The sequence below is a fragment of the Diadema antillarum genome, unplaced genomic scaffold (genome assembly GCF_040938485.1).
Source record: "Diadema antillarum isolate AM-2024a unplaced genomic scaffold, OU_Dant_1.0 seq00000702_RagTag, whole genome shotgun sequence".
NCBI classification, from domain to species: Eukaryota; Metazoa; Echinodermata; class Echinoidea; order Diadematoida; family Diadematidae; genus Diadema; species Diadema antillarum.
The window spans coordinates 19,374-38,465 of record NW_027271607.1 but is presented as its reverse complement, the minus strand read 5'-3'; the positions used below and the strand labels follow the sequence as shown (position 1 = coordinate 38,465).

At 39.9% G+C, this 19,092-nt stretch overlaps 1 protein-coding gene across 1 annotated transcript in view; it reads right to left on the bottom strand.

Moving 5' to 3' along the window:
- LOC139737734 (serine/threonine-protein kinase BRSK2-like) overlaps window positions 1-18,307 on the bottom strand; it is a gene marked incomplete at its 5' end in the record, with an annotated part of 32,543 nt that extends 14,236 nt beyond the window's left edge. The window contains 4 exon segments of the mRNA XM_071648411.1: window positions 350-418; window positions 14,326-14,476; window positions 17,559-17,699; window positions 18,222-18,307. Of these exon segments, the coding sequence (XP_071504512.1) occupies window positions 350-418; window positions 14,326-14,476; window positions 17,559-17,699; window positions 18,222-18,307 (447 nt within the window).
- Window positions 18,308-19,092: the final 785 nt, after the last annotated feature.

Here is a 19,092-nt window from a genome sequence, read left to right as displayed (position 1 = left end):
CTAAAGTTCTTGTCTACACTATATGCATAGAATTCCAGTGGCCATGCCCTAAATTTTCACGCCGCAAAAAAAGGCCGTTGGCTCCAATTTGCGAAAATTTGATGCCTTGAATATTTTTTTATTCATACAGTATTCAAAGACTTTAAGTTTAAAAAGAAAAAAAAAACCTATACAGAGCACTACGGCAAAAGTTTTAGGAAGTGGATCAGTTATTTGTTATCTACCAATCATGTTGTAATGGACCATCAATAGAATCAATGGGACTTTCTGCATATATCGCACCATACAGTTGCTTTGTCAGAAATGATGAAAAAAAAATCAAAAACTTGAAATAAAATGATATACTTACAACAAGAAGGGCGTAGAGAATAACACCAGCACTCCACACGTCTGCCTTCCTTCCATCGTACTTTTCACCCTGCATGGAAGGAGAAAAATCAAAATGCAAAAGAAAAGAATGATGCAATATTAAAAGCAGCACAGAAAGGGAGGTTTTATATAATACAAACCAACTTGCCCACTTGCCCCTGGTGACCAAAACTTTACTCTTGGGCAAGTAATAATGAATGAGCACTAACCTGAAGGCTTACTTATCAAAGTTACAATTTTGAACTATATTACAATACAAACAAATGCCATAGAGCAGCAATTTTTCTGCATGTAACGACTTAAACCATGGATCCCTTGCCCAAAGCCTTATCAAGCAAACGGGGGAGAAATATGGGTAATTCCATGGGGTTGGGACTGAAATTGTGACATACAAGTTGAAAATTCAAGTTGGGTAAATTGAAATTTCCTTTTTCCCCCTGATTTGTTACTCCCATTCTTCAACATATTCCACTAGAAATCTGTTTATTACTTCACACACTTTCAGTCAGCATGGGTAAACAGGTATGGCAAAATACCTATGTTACACGGACTTCATTTGTTGACATCCTTCATCATTTTGTGTTCTGAAATGATAACAATGAACACATCCACGTTTTTTTCGTCCATAGCACATCAACATGTTATTTAACAGGCGCATGAGATCATTATTAGTAAGATTGTATGTTCTGATGTCAACTGCAAGCCACTTTTATTAACATGTTTTTTTCTACAAACCATTAACAATTTCAATCAAAGGTTTCACTTTTTCATCAAGAGTGATACAATGACAATATCCTTAAAAGCACCACAATTGAAGCAAGTGATTTGTATGGGTATTCAAGTGAAAACATGATTTTATTGTTATAATCAGGGGTTTTCAGACAACAACCTCGCCCACGGTGTACTACCTATGTTACACGGACAGTATGTCTTTGTAACATAGGTACACTACGACATATCAACTGATTTCCTTTATTGTGGTGTGAGATGTTAAAACCTACACATATAGACTTTATGTATGTTCCCACAAATAACACTATTGTAACAGTTCTTTGGAATTATATCTACTGCACACCTGTGGAACAATACCTATGTTACACAGACTTCAATTCTTTGTAACTCTGATATGAAAGAAGGCAGACTTAATCAGAAGAAGAAGAAGAAAGTGAAGCTTTACACAATTTGACCTAATATACACTAACAACATCATCAACTAGTTGTCAACTAACTAAGAAAACTACATGTAATAAAGAAAAATCAGACAAGTCTTCTTGTCTTCTCCATGTTCTTTGTTTGAAATCAATTTCTGCTCTTTTGTCCAATGTCCATTTAGCCCTCGATTTTTGTTTTTCTTCTGTCCATTTTCCCTCTGCAGTTTTCTTCTTGTCTAGTTTGTTACATTCGCTCTTCTTGGGTGTTGCTTTGTCGGCTTCCTCTCTGTTTGTGGAGTGCTGTGGATGTGTCCTTTTTACTCTTTCATGTAGTTTAACATGTAGCGGTGGTAGAGGAGGAGCCATGGCAGATTCATCAAAAAACTGAACAAAAGGTGTAAAGAGAAATAGAATAAAAAAATCAAAAGAAAACTTTTGTCGGGGTTGACTATATATTCCTGTTGATGTATCTGTGTGTTTATGAATGGAATTAAATAATTTTAACAATTTTGCTTACATTTCTACCTCTTGGCATACCCATTAGCTAGAGTTCCATGTGTACCTCCCACCAAAATTGAAAAAAAAAAATGGGTTATGCTTAAAATGATGTAAATATTAATAATAATAATATGGCATGTAAAACATAGGAAAATATCATTGTCATACTCTATGCTAAAAACTTGTTTTCAGATGCAAGCTACACTGTAGGAAGGGCAGGTCGCTGCCCCCAGTGTCCTAGCTAAAGTTAGGGCTAGGGTCAGGGTTACGTTTACGGTTATGGTCCTTAATAGACTCCCAAAATAATACTAGGCCCTATTTTATATTCATCCCCCATCGAAATTGTCGCCCTCTTTTTGAATAATAGTGTAGAGCAATAATAGTCCAATTTTGATTGGGGTTCATAATTTTATTGAAGCCTTTCCTACCCACTACCCACCCAAGCTGAATAGGACACTGGCATTTTAGCTTTGAGACTTCACAGTGGGTGAACATGGAATGGAAATGGTGAATCCTTGTGAAATGTTAACAACTTCATCAGAGCATCTAACAGGTCAGTGAAATCTTGGAAGGAAGTAAATCTGTTAAAGAGAAAGAATTTCACAGCTCCTAGTTCCCTCAATATCACCAGCAAAATAAGGCAAACTCTATTTCTCTAGTTCAGATGCAGTCTGGACATCTACGTTTTCCAACTAGTATATAGTGATTAATACTAACTCTAGCACGTTTACCTTGGTAGATATATAATGACAAAAGGGTCCAAAAATTCACAATAATCGTGAGGTAAAACAATTTTATTTTGCAGTGAAGATACACTGATATACTTTTGTATGGTTTTCTAAGAGAGGAATATATGCTCCTTTTGCAGAGACCGGCATGGACGGAAAATTTGGCAATCAAAATTATGAACATGAACCTGTAACAAATATCTCAGTATGTGGGACTACAGTATCATCGTCCACAGTATTTTTGGCCAGTTCAGAGGTTTAGATGTCATTTTTTTTCCTCTAATAGAGTTACAGAATATGACAAATGTTATTATTTTTGTAAAATAGCGTAAAAGCTTACCAATTGACATCAGAAACATTAAAACTCCTGTACCTACGTTACATGGACAACGGCAGAAAAATAGATCTTGCGCTGTCCAGGTAGGTGTATGTTGGCTGTGAGTAGTTTTTCTGCCATTGGGGGAGGACTGCCAGTGACATGAATACGATTGCTGAAGTTAGTAGCTCTTCTTTTTATCGCGAGACGCGTCTTTCCTTACCTACGTTACACGAAGAGGCCGGACATCGCACTGAAGTACAGTGATATGTTCCATATTTTCTCGTTTATTTGGAGGATTTTGATGCTAATTTTTGGATAAGAATACTCCTGAAATATAAATCTCATTATAGAAATAAAGTTTCTAATCATATTATGATTGGAAGTGTATGTAAAACCATGCTATACCTATGTTACAACAAAAATTGCCATGGACATCGTTTGTAACATAGGTATGAGGTTGCTTGAAGATGCTCTGGTGTTCTTATTTTGTTACAAATGTTTATATGCCTTATAGTCTTTGTAGAAGTCACCTTGCCTCTCTTAATTATGATAGGCATAATGCTGAAAGGTTGTATATTCCTGTTTTACATTGCCATGAAAATGGCATATATTTATGTCACAACATAAACCACAAAAAACCATGGGACATCATTAGTGAAACAGTCATAGACAAAATACATTTGTACACAGGCTTGTTTTTTTTTCATCAAATAATTCTTCACACATTTCTCTCCCAGAATAACTGCAAACCACAGACAATTATTTGATAAATTTTTCAGAATATGACTTTTATTCCCTACACAACATGAAAATCTAGAGAAGACCCAACCCCATGGAATGACCCATATATATATATTTTTTAATTTACACTTCTTTACACTTCTTGTAAAAAATAAAATAAAATAAAAAAATAGAAAGACACTAGCATCATAACCCAGCCTGATAAAGACACAAAACAGCCTGTATTACTGACATCTTTTTTTGATCTTACAATGTACGTCCATCGGCGTGCTTGCCCTCACCAACAATTTTACCAGTATCAAAGGAACAAGATGCCTTGTGATGTGTGGATGCAGCATTCAGTGCAATGTGCTAATGAGACATACTTTTATGCCAATTCACATGAAAAGAAAACAAATACTCAAATTGGCAATGTCAGGGAGCAAAAACCAGACGGATAACTTCATTTCAGCAATACTTAGACTAATTCCATCATATCTGTACGATACAAGGTACTACAAATAACTTAATTTGCACATACCTTGTATTGTATGCAGTACAATAATGCAGGGTGAGAAAGTTAGAAAACACAAGAGGTGAAAAAGAAAAAGTACACTTGACATGAGCAGTGCTCTCATGAGCTTATTGTTAGACTTGTCTACTCTCCCCTTCATGAATATTCATGTTTGTGTAACACATACATACAGAGACTTCAACCCCAAGCACCTTCTGATCTGGAGATTCTCCCGCCCGAAACCCCTAGCAAACGGGAGACTCCAAGTTGATGTGTGTGAAGCGCGAAGTTCCTAGGGTTCTAGATATTCTCTGGTGCTATCTAAGGCTTATTTTTTCAACTTAGCAATAATTAAGAAATCCTTTCCACCGGGAGACACAGAGCCAGGGCGGGAGAAATCAAATCTCAAACGGGAGAACGGGAGATTTTGCAAAAATGGGCTTTCGGCGGGAGATCTCCCGTCGAAAACGGGAGAGTTGGAGTCTCTGTACATAACATTCCTCCACACACAAAGTATGCTGTACTCTAGCTGTAACAAATGACGATCTGATGAGATTTTTGTGTACAGCACATTGTAGGTTAATGGCTAGTACTGTTTCACTACCCCCCTCTCAAAAATGTCTGCATGTTTTCAAACTACGCAGTATGTCGTGGGCGAGTTTTATACCACGCTGATCCCATGCGATACAACACATCTGCTGCTGAGATACCATTCTAGCTGAAAACGTGTTACGGTCACTAATGCATGCAAGCACGAACCCCATGGACCTTGTATTACTTTATCTCTATATCAGGGCAGATAATAAGATTCCAATGTGTGAAGGTGATATTTATTTTGTATTAACGTCATGCCACATCAACTATCATTTGGTATGAAAAGCACAGGTACAAATCTAGGATATTGTATTAGAAAAAAAAAAAAAGATAGCTTTACTGACAACCACTGAATGCAGGCCTGTTCGATTTTTGTCATGTTTGAACTGAATTCTCGCCTGTGTAAATCATTTGATAGCCATTCTTCAATATTGTAAAAAGAAAAATAATACTTTCAGGTATCCTTCATGTTTGGAAAAAAAAAGCTCAGGTTTCACACGATAATAAACTTTACACTAAATATCACACTAGACTATATCCTGATTGTAAGTGTAAATAAAACTTCCACTATTTTAAATTGCCTTTAAAAGGAACCCATACCTACAAATAGTATCAACAACTATGGGGGAAAAGATCTGAATGCAAATTACTGCATGTGTTAGTTGCAAAGTTTAATGTTAAAGCTACATAACACCACCCATCACCATCAGATTGTACGAAAAGAGTTCAATTCAAATTTTAATGGCAATGCCACAAAAGAAATACATCCATTGTATCAGTGAGAAGAACACTATGGCTTATGAAACTGCATTTATATGGAAGGAGCCTGCCTACCATGCAGACAAAGAAGAAAATTGACATTTTAAACAAAATGAACTGAAATCTAGAACAAGAGACCCGCGGGTCACGCGCTCACCTGAGTATCGCAATTTCACCTTCCATGCATTCTTGCACACTCTTACCTGAGAAGGTTGGAAACTTTAGGTCTGCATATGGATCCCTCTCCCCCCCCCCCCCCCTCAACTCGGGGGGGGGGGGGGGGGGGGGGGGAGAGAGGGGGCAGGCAGTCCTGGATCTGAATCTGCAATTAACAAACTTGGAACTAAAGTCATCAATGTACAAACTCATGGTATTAACTTTGCTTTATCATTTCTGGTTCTAGAGCAGAAGATTTTAAATATTCCTTAATGTGGGGGGGGGGGGGGTGGGCCCCCTAGGGGGCCCCCAAGAGGGACATGGTGCCCATTTGAAGGAATTGAGATTCTATCCCCCTAGGGATGCTACCTGCTAAGTTTGGTCAAAATTCATCTTGAGGTTTTCAAGAAGAAGATGAACATGTACAATTCAGGCTCCATTACAAGTGTAGGACTTCTCCCAAGCCCTCTCCTGGGTCCTAAGGGCGTGGGGGGGGGGGGGGGGGGGGGGGGGGAATGAATCCGCTAACCCCATGAACAAACTTGAAACTACAGTCATCAATGTACTTACTCATAGTATCATCTAAGCCCTATCACTTCTGGTTCTAGAGAAGATTTTTAAAGGTTCCTTAATTTTAGGGGGTTTGGCCCCCTAGGGACCCCCCAGGTGGGCCATGGTGCCCATTTGAACAAATTGAGATCCTATCCTCCTAGGGATGCTACCTACCAAGTTTGGTGAAAATCAGCCCTGGCGATCTCAAAGTGAAGATGAAAATGTACAATTTAGGCCCCATTAGGACCCCTCCCCACCCCCCTCCCCTGGGTCCCAAGGGGGGCACCCCTGATTCCCCCATGAACAAACTTGAAACTACAGTCATCAATGTACTTACTCATAGTATCAATTAAGCCCTATCACTTCTGGTTCTGGAGAAGAAGATTTTTAAAGATTCCATAATTTTAGGGTGTTTGGGCCCCCCTGGGGCCCCCCAGGTGGGCCATGGTGCCCATTTGAACAAATTGAGATCCTATCCCCCTAGGGATGCTACCTGCCAAGTTTGGTGAAAATCGGTCATGGGGTTCTCAAGAAGAAGATGAAAATGTAAAAAGTTTACGCACGACGCACGACGCACGACGGACGACGGACGACGGACGATGCACGACGGACGCCGGACGAAGAGCGATCGCAATAGCTCACTTGAGCCTTCGGCTCAGGTGAGCTAAAAAAAAATAATAAAAAATGGTGTAGCGGCTCTCCACTTTTCTGTCGGGGCTGAAGCAACAGATGAATACAGAGACAAATATTGATGTGTTTTTTATGCAAGTGCACTACCTCTATGGTACTACGATAGATACATTCAGCTGGATCATAGCACATCCTTTAAAATCTAGGAACATCTCCAAGAAGAAAAAGGGAAGCCACATTTTGTAGTTTGCCGACGCTCTCTGATGCCGACAAGCTGTCATGGTTGTCGTGGCAACATGCAGTGTAATAAAAACATGATGACGTGGTGTCGCTTTCCTATAAAATAGATGCATAATAAAGTAATGCAAGGCAGTTTCTCCTTTCACAGATTAGAAAGGTTCACTCACCGCTAAAGGTTTTGATTCTAATTCTCATTTTCCTCGATCTTTCTTGCGTTTTTCCTTTCCTTTCTTCTCTCCTCATGCCTCTTCCTTCTTCATCTCCTTCATATATTTCTCTTCTTCTACTTCTTCCTACTCCTCTTTCATCTTCTTTCTTCTCCTTTTCCTTGTTCTTTTCCTTTTGTTTCTTCTCCTTCATATATTTCTTCTTTTGTCATTCTTTCTGTCTACATAATAGTGACCCGCCACAACAAAAGCATTCAAAAGTCGGGGGAGGTCGATTTTCAGAAAATAACATGATATTATTCCCTTACTCTTCCACTGTAATTTCATATCTAACACAATTCATAAAAGAACTTGGTTGTGGAGATATTGATGATTTTAGTAAAGCATGTGAAGGGGTTTAGGAAATCAGCATTTTGAGGAAACCGCCTTCAAAGTTTTCCTTCAGACGCAATCGTGATCAAGGGGAGGCAAGACAGTTTTCACCTTGAAGGTATGCGCCTAGCAACCTCCGCGATGTTCATTCAAGCTTAGCGCCAGCGGTCTCTACGCATGACCAATCAGTAACCAGGATGCCATGCACTAGCCAATTAAAGATCACTCCCTCGTTGCTAGGGGCGGAGTCTATGTGCAGCGCTAAATCCAAATCTTCGGACACATTTCCGTTCCGCTGAAAGTCGGAAAATCATGGCCGAGAAAAACACGAATTTCTTGCCTTCTCTTTGATCATTCAGCTTCAAAATTTCAGCAGATAATAGACAAAATATTAGACTACAAAATCATGTCAAAAACAGAAAGTCAATTTTCTCAGCTCAGCCGTCAGCGACTTTCGGATCCTTTTGTTGTGGTGGGTCACATATCATAGTAACACTCTTCTACTTCCTCTTCCTTCCCCTTGCCCTTTATTCTTCCTTTTATCTTCATCAACTCTTCTCTCTTTCTTATTCACTGTTATCATCATCACACTCTTCATCCTCATTATCATCTTCTTTCCCTCCGTCTTTCCCCTTTCCTTCCTTCTTTCCTTCTGTTTGTCCGCTTTAGGCTTCACTTGATGCATCCCGCCTTACCCCCCAGGTACCTTAGTACCCCAGGCCGGGGTACCACGTTGTGTAGCGCCACCTCACGTCCACTCAATTTCCCAAATTTCGCGAGAGCCCAGATTCGCAAAATTCAAATGCACGTGAAAGTTCTTGTCTACACCATATGCGTCGCATGCCAGAGGCACTCTGCGAAAAATTTCATGCCATAAAAAAGGCCATCCCTTCCAATTCATGAAAATATCATGTTTACAGGTACTGCTTGCTTTCCAGCCAAAAATCATTCTGCACATTTAGATGTCCTGCGGCACAAGAACTTGCCAAGTTTGAGGAAACCCTATACTTCTCTGGGTTGTTGCGTATGATCGGGATCATGTTTGCATCAATACTTCATGTGAAGTCCTAACAGTGGATTGTTCTGTCATGTTGCAAAAGCATGTAAAAGTTTTGTACCAAGAGCCTCACACTGAGCACAGGCTTAACATACGGTGTATATGAGTCATGACATTAAATTTATGATTTGAACCTTGTACCTTGTTCCCCAGATTCACTTTGTCAATCTATTGAAGGTTTGTTTTTTTTTCCTGTTTTGAAAGTGTGTGATGAGTTAAATACTAATTTGTAGTTTCTCCTATAGCAACATTTTGGCGCAAAACAATTGGTAATAAATTTTCCATAAAATTACCTGAGTGTGAGCATTTGTCATGTGTTATTATTTGTCAAGTTTCTTGAGAATCAGAAGCTTTTATTTCGCTTGAGTGAATATAATAATGGTCGAAGTTCAGACACCATCCCAACACGTGAATTGACAGAATGAAGCACCGTGCCAGGTTTATTTATTTATTAATTTTTTTTTAATTGCAAGAGCTGTATGCATACAATATCACCATGAGTGAGTTTATCTTACAAGTTGGACCTTGCTGGTGACTCGCAGTGGACATGAGATGTTAGTATTATCCATATATGAGAGAAATGTTTTATAGTGCCCTCCCCCCTTTGGATACGATACAGTGGCGGATCCTGGGAGGACCGCAACCGGCGCACGCCTCCCCCCCCCCCCTTTATTTTTTGTTGAAACAAAAGAAATAAAAAGAGAAAAATGGGGGGAGAGGTGCGTGCGCCCCCCCCCCCCTTTAATTTTGTAAATGTGCCCCCCTCTTTACGGAATCCTGGATCCGCCCCTGCGATATCAATACACTATATACCCCTCTGCCATGGGAGGCAATATTTTCAAAAGTTCTCAATTTCATACGTATCAGTTCATGTTACACATTTTGTGAAAGTACAAAACGTCGTTAAAGATACCATCGATATACAGTCGGTAGTTGTTGCATTGGTAATTACTGTCATGAATGTAAAACCAGTAGTACACATTAAACCCTCTTTTCATGTTGTTTGGAATTGCACTTGATCCAGGTACTAGTAGTCTCAGGCCAATTCTCACCTGAGGAAATATTTCTGTACTTTGGACTTCAAACCTGTCATTAGTTAAAGTATGTGTGTCCCTTTTGTACTGTAGCTCTGAACACTGGATAATTTTCATAAGCTGGTACATGTTGCATATAGCAGGGCTGCCAATCTCACGCATTGAGTGTGAGACTCACGCAATTCGAGCAATTTAGACTGTCTCACTCTGATAAACGAAATCTCACGCTAAACCCCCAAAATGGGAGTGTACATGACTACAAAAATAAATATATCTCTAAATTCTCTGATATTCCGAATATCGATATCCCCAAGCCCAAAATTTTGAGATTTTCCCGCGCAGGTGTAAAGCTTAACCAATAATAATCGTTTTCCGTTCGCGCGCAAAGACGAGCTATTGGATTACGATTGGTTTTTAGCTATACCACGTGAGCGTAGCTTGTACTTTTGGCAAATTACAGTACATGTATGGCTATGACGTGTGCTTTACATCGCTTTACATACACTGACTGTGTACGTACGGCCGCACAGCAGGCCACCAGGCGCTAGCCAGGAGGTCGCTCCGCTCCCTCGCTGTGTCTCACGCCAAACTCTCACTCAAGGTTGGCAGCCCTGATATAGGTACACTACTAAGTTTAGACCTTTCCTCAGAATGATAAAACTGGATATTTCTTTATGATGGAGAGGGAAACAATAACTATAGATTTCTTGTGAATTTATTTGGATCCCCCCAAAAAATTCCAATCGTTATTCTTGGTACAAGAGGGGAAATGTATTCTGGAGTCAAATGGGGTTAGTTTTCTCATTTACTTGTTAGATATTTTTGTGTATTACAGTAAAGATTTCATACATAATTTTGGGAGACATTATTCTTCAACCATGCAAAATATTATCAATGAGATTTGCAAGAGGGATTAAATATGACCTTCAGGTTTCTGGCCCTGTTTTCTATTAATGACTAAAGAAAAAAATTAAAAAAACAATAAACAAAAAGAGAGATTAAAGGAGCATTCTTGATTTCCCACCTTGGATATGATGTGGTATACTTTTATTGCAGAGGCAATATGTTTGGCTTGCTATCAATTTGCCATCATCAGTTAAATACTTAATTTTCCAAAGATACAAACACTGTGACATAATATGGCGCATACGGTAATTCACATATGAACCAATGCGATTGTGCTCGGGACAGCTACAGCAAACTCATCTATTCATGAAAATGTAAACTCTGTACCTTCAAGCCTTATACTTAATGCATATAATCGGCTTTAATGTTTTAAGTCTAAGCACCATCTGTTCCAAACATAGCAAACTTAACCCTTTTTTAGTGTCGCTAACATCAGCATGCTCACAGTATGACGGTTGCATGGCACTTTGCACTGGGGAGGGGGGAAAGGGGTTAATCCATTTGGGTTTGGGGAATGACACTGACTGAGAGGATTACATCCTGAATTGCTAATTAGGGTGATTATCACTGGACGTAATTGATTCAACTGGCAAGTGGATTGAGGGATTAGTCGCTCTTGGCGACAAATCTGACATGCCTTCAACTATACCCCCTTGTCACCCCCCCCCCCCCCCCCCCCCACTGTGGCTGTGAGGGAAAAGTAAATTAATTAAAAGCAAATGGTCTCATTCTAACTACACATGCTCTTTATACCCCACACAAAACAGAGGAATTTGCTATCCTTTCATCATTAACCCGTTGAGGACAGTTTGATTTTTTGCTACAACACGCAATTCCCATAGACACTAGCCCGGGCACACTCTGGACTCATCATCAACGGGTTAAATTCATATAGACGAGAGATCTAGAGAGAGCAGATGGAATTTGTTCAATTTGTTAAGTCTGCACTAAATCCCACATATATTTATCAAAACTTGCCAATATGAGAGAGAAATATGAAACTTTAAAATTCTTTGTGTTGCCACAAATATGCTGTATTAAAATTGAGCACTTGAAACAGTTGTTGAAAATATCTGTAATGGAAATGAATGATTATTAATGAATAACAAATGGCTCTGATGTATGATTTTTTTTTCCCACTCATCCTAATGAACAATAACAATGAATAGCAAAGAAAAAACAAAACAAAACAAAACAATGAACACATCCATGACCACGCAACAGTAATGTTTTTGTTTTCTCTTTAAGTTTGGGGGATTTGCTGGGTTAAAGGGGAGGGCTAACCAAAAGAGAAATCTCGAAAGTGAAGTACTAATTCACTTTTCAGGTTGTTCATTACCTTCGTCACACATCATTACATCTCTCCAGCTCATGCTTAACACCTTGTCTTGCTATTTGCCTGGAAAAAAAGTTATTGACTCTTTCTGACATACATGGATATGGTATTTCAGAAGAGGGTGAAAAGGCACAGCAATTTTCACCAGCCATGTTTTACGAAATCACTGCAGTTCTACTTTATTTCTCTTTTGGGTCATGAATTCTGAAAGTATCACACATGTTCTGAGTACTTTAGAAACACCGAACACACAAACGACTGAGGAGGGAAAGTGCACTATAAATCTATGTAAACACAGAAACTCAATGTCTATGGAGGAAGAGTACACTTGTTTTCAGTCTTGTGTGTGAATGGAAGGTACACTGTAGTTGCAGCACAGATCCACCGGGAGAGAGATTCAAACGGACCGAGAGCAATCAGCTGATGGTAATTAGCCATCATTGATTAATGGTGATGTATGATAGATTGATGATTCAGGGTTCAGCGAAGACGAGCAGAAATCCCCCATCCCGAGGCATGATTCTACCCTGACGAGTGTCAGTCAGTCTAGATTCAGGGTGGTCTATCGAAAGCTAATTTCCAGGTCGCAGCATTTATTATGTTCCTTGCCTCCTGAATGATTCTACTGGAATTTGCACAAACCTGGCTATGAATTTTCAATCGCAGACATGCGGTAAATGTTTGAATGAAAAAAGCAAAGCAAAACAGGAGAGACGATCTGGGAAACTGTTACAAAACTCTTCCTCCAGATTACTCCAGATCAATGTACCCTTTATCTTTCAGGTACTCCACAAGCAGAGGACTTGTAGATTATGTGCAATATCAAGAGCTATTGAACGAGTGACTAAAAACAGTCAGAGTGTGGTGACTATGCAAGTATTGAAGTGGAGTTTAACTTTTCAGGGCTTATTGTTTTATGTGGTTATCTGCAGTCTGAAGGACAGAAACGCAAGCATGACCACAACACTGTCGAGGAAAAGAAAGGAATTGTCCTACGAAACTTCCATTGCAGCCAATGTTACATATATTTTGTTTGTTTGTTTGTTTGTTTGTTTGGTAGGGTAGCGGGAATTGATCACAGGCCAACAGAAAAAGCTTGGCAAACTTTTAACTTTTTAAATGAAAATGTTAGTTACGCAGAAGCAGGCATAATTTTGTCAGAGCGAGTCATAGGACACCTTATTGTACATTGTTCTGTGGTCTGTGTTTAATGCTTTCGACAAATAAATAAAGCAAGAAAGAGAAATACTGTATTAAATGTGGCATACATTGCAATGTTTCTACTTATAATTCACAAATTTCCTGAGTGAAATGATATAGAGGGAAATTATCAACTCCCACAAATGTTTCTTCCTGTAACACAAATGTAACACAATGTACACAATTGTAGTCTGCATAGTGGGCAATCGCTACCTTTTTGCTGGAAAAAGGGATCAAATCTATTTCTTGCTCTTTTTCTCACCTTCTTCACACATTCAACCACTTGCAAATCATCTTTGATACACAAAAATTGTCCCAATTCGCTGAAAATATCATAGTCTTGATCTACATATGGCATATATATGTAGTGTATTTTTAACCCCCTGAAGACTAAACCGGAGTATACTCAGACAGGTGTCTGTGGAAAGTGTGTGTTATGGTAAAATCAGCCTGTCCTCAACGGGTTGAAGAGGAATTCTTGTCTGCTCCCCCCCCCCCCTCCTACCCTACCCCTTCCCCACTTTAGGACCAGGCCATTTCTACATGGGGGGGGGGGGGGGGGGGAGGAGAGGGGGAGGGGGACTGCTACTTACCCTAATGACCTCTAGGCAAACATAGTGGGGGGAGCCACAACTGGTCTGGGAGAGGGAGTGGTCTAGCTCTAGCTCCAAGGATGCCAAAGACAGCCACCCAGATATTAAAGAGGACTTCTTATTTGGTCCTTCTCCCCCCCCCCCCCCACCACCCCCACCCCCTTATAACCACGCCCATTTTAACATGGTGGGGGGATGCTACTCACCCTTATGACCTCTGGGCAGGCGTAGTGGGGGGAGCCACAACTGGTCTGTGAGAGGGAGCGGTCTAGCTGCAAGGATACCATCCCAAAGTCAGCCACCCAGATATTAAAGAGGACTTCTTGTTTGGTCCTTCTCCCCCCCCCCCCCCCCCCCCCCCCCCCCCCGCCAACCCCCATCCCCTTATAACCACGCCCATTTTAACATGGTGGGGGGGATGCCTACTCACCCTTATGACCTCTGGGCAGGCGTAGTGGGGGGAGCCACAGCTGGTTTCTAGGAGGGAGTGATCCAGCTGCAGGGATGCCATCCCAAAGTCGGCCACCCGGATGTTGTTCTTGTCATCCAGAAGGAGATTCTCTGGCTTCAGGTCTCGATGACTGCAGAGGATGAGGAGGAGGAGGAGGAAGAGGAGGAGGAGGAGGAGGAGGAGGAGGAGGAGGAGGAGGAGGAGGAGGAGGAGGACAAGGAATGGTCGCAGGAATAAAATGGGAGAAGGAGAAATGTATTTGACTTGTATTAAATTCAATTCATTTCACTTTAAAACCCTGTTCAAAGTAAGAATGAGGTTTTAGCCAACAGACATAAATTTGTGCACAAGCTGTGTACAATATCAACCCTTCGAGGATGGGAGGATGGTTTGATTTTGCTATAACAAATATTTCCCATCTAGACGCTTGCCCGAGTTCTCGGGCCTCGTCCTCAACAGGTTAATGCTGCATTCCTACGGTTGTGTGATCCCCTAAGGAAGCCATGATTAACCATTCGTAGTTGATTGTGGAATGTATCACCATCTGCACCACTAATGAAAGCATGGTCTGATTTGTGGAGTAATCGTTAAGTGATCATATCAGATCTTGACGTCAGTCATGCAGTCACGTTGATCATACGACTGTAGACAATTTTATAAACGTCGAAGAGTTTTCTATGATCATCGGGACTGCCACAACAGACCTCATGATCTGATGAGATGTGATACAATCAAGATCACTCCATGATTCTGACCATAATTTCAACAGTGGAGCGGATTGTGATAGACTATTAAACAAAAATTCCATGATCAAATATCAACAGTCAACTACAGCATGAGTAACAGATCATATGACAGTGGGAACCCAGAAAAAAGATACACCATGTATTCATATGAATGGGAAAAGAATAGCACATCTAAAAGTCTTGGACACCACTAATGAATGCACAAGATATAGACGAACAAAGAAGGCATGTTTGTACAAAAGGCATTTCAAATGGAGGTTCTCCATTAAAACAATGAAGCAAATGATTTAACAGAAGAATTCTTTCATTCTGTTGAAGTAAACAGCATTGCAAGAAATTGAACACATGTCAATGCATAAATTCCCTGACAAGACTTCATTATGGATTCACCATTTGGGTACTACACACACACACACACACCACACAAGACTACATGTATAAATATGCTAGCATACTTTAATGTGCCTGTGTGTGTAAAGACGATTGTCTGTTTGTCTGTGCTGAAGTTTGTGTGTACATGTGTTAGTACGTGTTTGTGTACATGCAATGTGTGTGGTTGTGTGACAATGTGAGTTGTCACCTGGTTCATACTGTATATAACAATGTAAATTTGACTCTTTTTTCCAGCAAAGAAAAAAAAAATGATAGTGCAAGAAACCTTTTAGGTGCTGAAGGGTTAAATGACCATCTTCCCTTTGGCCAGGTGCCCAGCTTTCCAGGGATTTGTGCTTTGCCATTACAACAGACTCAACTTCCTGAACGACTTCCTGCTTTCATCTACACAAAGTGTCGGGGACAAGGATCCAGTTTCCGCTCTGTATTCAGAGCACGACGACCTGCCGTTTGTTGGGTTTTAGGGGGGAAAAAGACAATTTGGTCTCGCGGGACCTTCTGAAACAACTGAGCTGCATTTGAGCATGGCTGTCTATTTTGATATCTGTCATATCAACATTGTAGGGATGTCTGAATATTTTAGGTTTCAAATATCATCCCACAATGATAGAACTCCTCAAAAAAAGAAAAGAACTACACACACAACGTCCATCAAAATATATCTATAACAGACAACAAAATGACAACCTGCATACACTATAAAAACCACTAAATTCTGTTTCCCTACAAAGCCTTCTGTGTGTGTTTGTTCATGAACCTGTCCTTTAAGCTCACCTGCTCATAAAGACTACTTTAACCTGCTGTTCTCCAGTGATCTTTGTATTGGTATGCCACTTAGAGTTTTACTGTAACTGGCAGCGAGTTAGGCTGCTCAAATTGCATCACTTTCTGAATACTCTGAAACTTACAAGTCTGAAGTCTCACAGTCCAGTCTGTAACGTAAAGTCAAGGGGATTTTAAGCTGGGGGTCGTGGAAGAATTCAAATATCACGGCTTCATTGCATGGGACTTTAACCCGTTGAGGGCGAGTCCCGAGTATACTTGGGCAAGCGTCTATGGAAAATGTGTGTCGTAGCAAAATCAAACCGTCCTCAGCGGGTTGAAGGAGAGTGAAATCCAAATGGCTTGAGTGAAAGCAGCAGTCTGACAGTATAATATCATAATCATGATGATGATAAAAATATAATAATATTACTAACAATAATGATATTATTACTATTATTATCATTATCATTACAATAATTATCATTATTATTATTTTTATTATTATCATCATTATTATTATTATTATCATCATTATTATTATTATTATCATCATCATTGATATTATTATTTCATCACTATCTATTTTAATATCTATCACTATTAGAATTGTATTGCACAGTTCCATAGGAATATACTATTTTATACTGTTCAGAGATAAGTATTAATGAAGTTTGATTTATGGGAAGATTGGACAATTCTCATCATTCAGTACACCAACTCATTCTCTAATTGCTACACGAATGTGAAAGCCACTATCAAGGTGCTTATCTGTATACTTTCAGGGAAGTGAGAAACGTTGTGCTGAAGAACGAAGGAGAAATTTGGAAGTGACAGGACATAAACATTGCCAAGCATCTGCTCAGCTGCACTGAACCACCTGACAGCTCAGAGTTAAAAATATCTGGAAGTCTGTCAGACCAGGAGCTGATCGACTACACACGCACACATCCCAGACTTCGAAGGAAGTGAAGGGCATTGTTACGATGCAACAGACAATTTTGGGAGTAACAGCCACTATACAATTGTGGTCCCTAACCTTATATTACCTACCCCCCCCCCCTTCATCTCGCTTATAATACTGCATGCTGTTATTGGTGAATCATATTCAGCAATCACTGCTGTCCATAACAGAGAGGCTGTTCACCCAATCTCTGATTCCCATCATGTTCCGCTCGTGCCTCGCTCTCCTTTGCACCCTCCTCCCGCCCCAAAGCCATCCCTTTTTTAATCTTCCGCCCCAAACACTCCCCCAGTGCGACAATGACCTCCGTTGTCTGTTTCGAGCTCGGCCTTGAACCGCTGACTCACCATATTGAGAAGCTGTGACAGAAGTCGATGGCGGAGATGATCTGTCGGAAGAACCTGCGTGCCTCGCGCGGCGTCAACCGACCTTTCTTCACTAAGTAGTCGAAGAGCTCGCCGCCTGATACGTGCTCCAGGACGAGATATCTGACACGAAGAGAGGATAACATGCAATGGCAATCAAAGTGGAACAGTCCCAACAAAATCAAAATATACACTCTTCTATAAGATTAAAACTGGAGACAATTTTTACAGATTTATTAGTATTCATATTCATATATAATTGCAAACATTGAAACTGAAACCAAAGTTTCATTGTGGGCGTGTTCGAACGTCATGAATGTATTAAAAGTGACTTTCAACCAAACATATGGTACGCAGGATTGTTTACAGTTTTCTCAATTATTGCACTATCCGATCTGTATTTATATCAGAGTGGTGATGGTTAAAACTATTGAAAATGAGATTATGCCAAGCATGCTTTCCATACTAAAGAGGATCATGTTCTCCTTCACAATATCACTTTATTTATAAAAGCACTTTGTTTAATAGAATAAAACAAGTATATGAAAATGTGAAGGCGAGAAAAAAAATGTGAGAATAGATACATATGCAAATTATCATAGGAACATGGGTTAAATGCATGTAAATGTTTAGATAGATACTCACAAGTACTTTCTGTTTTCATAGACGTCGTAGAGGCCAAGTACATGAGGGTGTTCAATTAGTTTCATAATGGCAATCTCTCGTTCCACCTGCCAAGAACAATGAAAGATCACTTAATCAATTTGAAGTGAAGCCATGAGTGCAGACATCCATTTTGTTTATAAAGAAATATTGCAAAAGCAAAACAATTTGCATCCAAAAAACTTTCACAAACTTTGCCAAGATTCTCAGAGTAAAATGCACCCAAAATGTTTGTCTAGACACAAAGCGTTGAATGTCAGGGGCAATTTGCGAAAGTTTAATGCCGAGAAAAAGGGGTCGGCTCCAATTTGCTAAAGTTTCATGCCGCAAATATTTCTGGTTTTACAGTAGACTTCACAACTCCCCATTACTGTATACGCCATATATTTTGCGAGTCTAAATTTTCACAAATCGGGAATTCCCAACGATTTTGCAAGTGGTTAAATTCGCGATCGTGGAGTCCTCTTCTGAACGGAGAAGTGTTCACATGTACGTCACATTCACATCGGGATCAGAGTCAATATTTTCGCTTGTCTTTGATTTCGCGAGTAGCACCCGACTCATGAAATTCGCGAAAATAAGAACCTCGCGAAATATTCGGCGTATACAGTATCTGACAACTCATCCAAGAATCAATGTAGGAAATTTTGGAGCGTTTCTTTTTTTTACTTTCATCATATGTACATTAATTTGGAGAATAAAAGAGAAGATGATCAATATTCATAACCACACAGAATTCTGAGATGTATATGAAAGTAAGACTTTCCAGAGTAAAATGGTGAGTATGGCCGAACAACTGTGTACCTGTCCATACGATCAAGTGAAAGACAGAATGCCATGTCATGAATACATC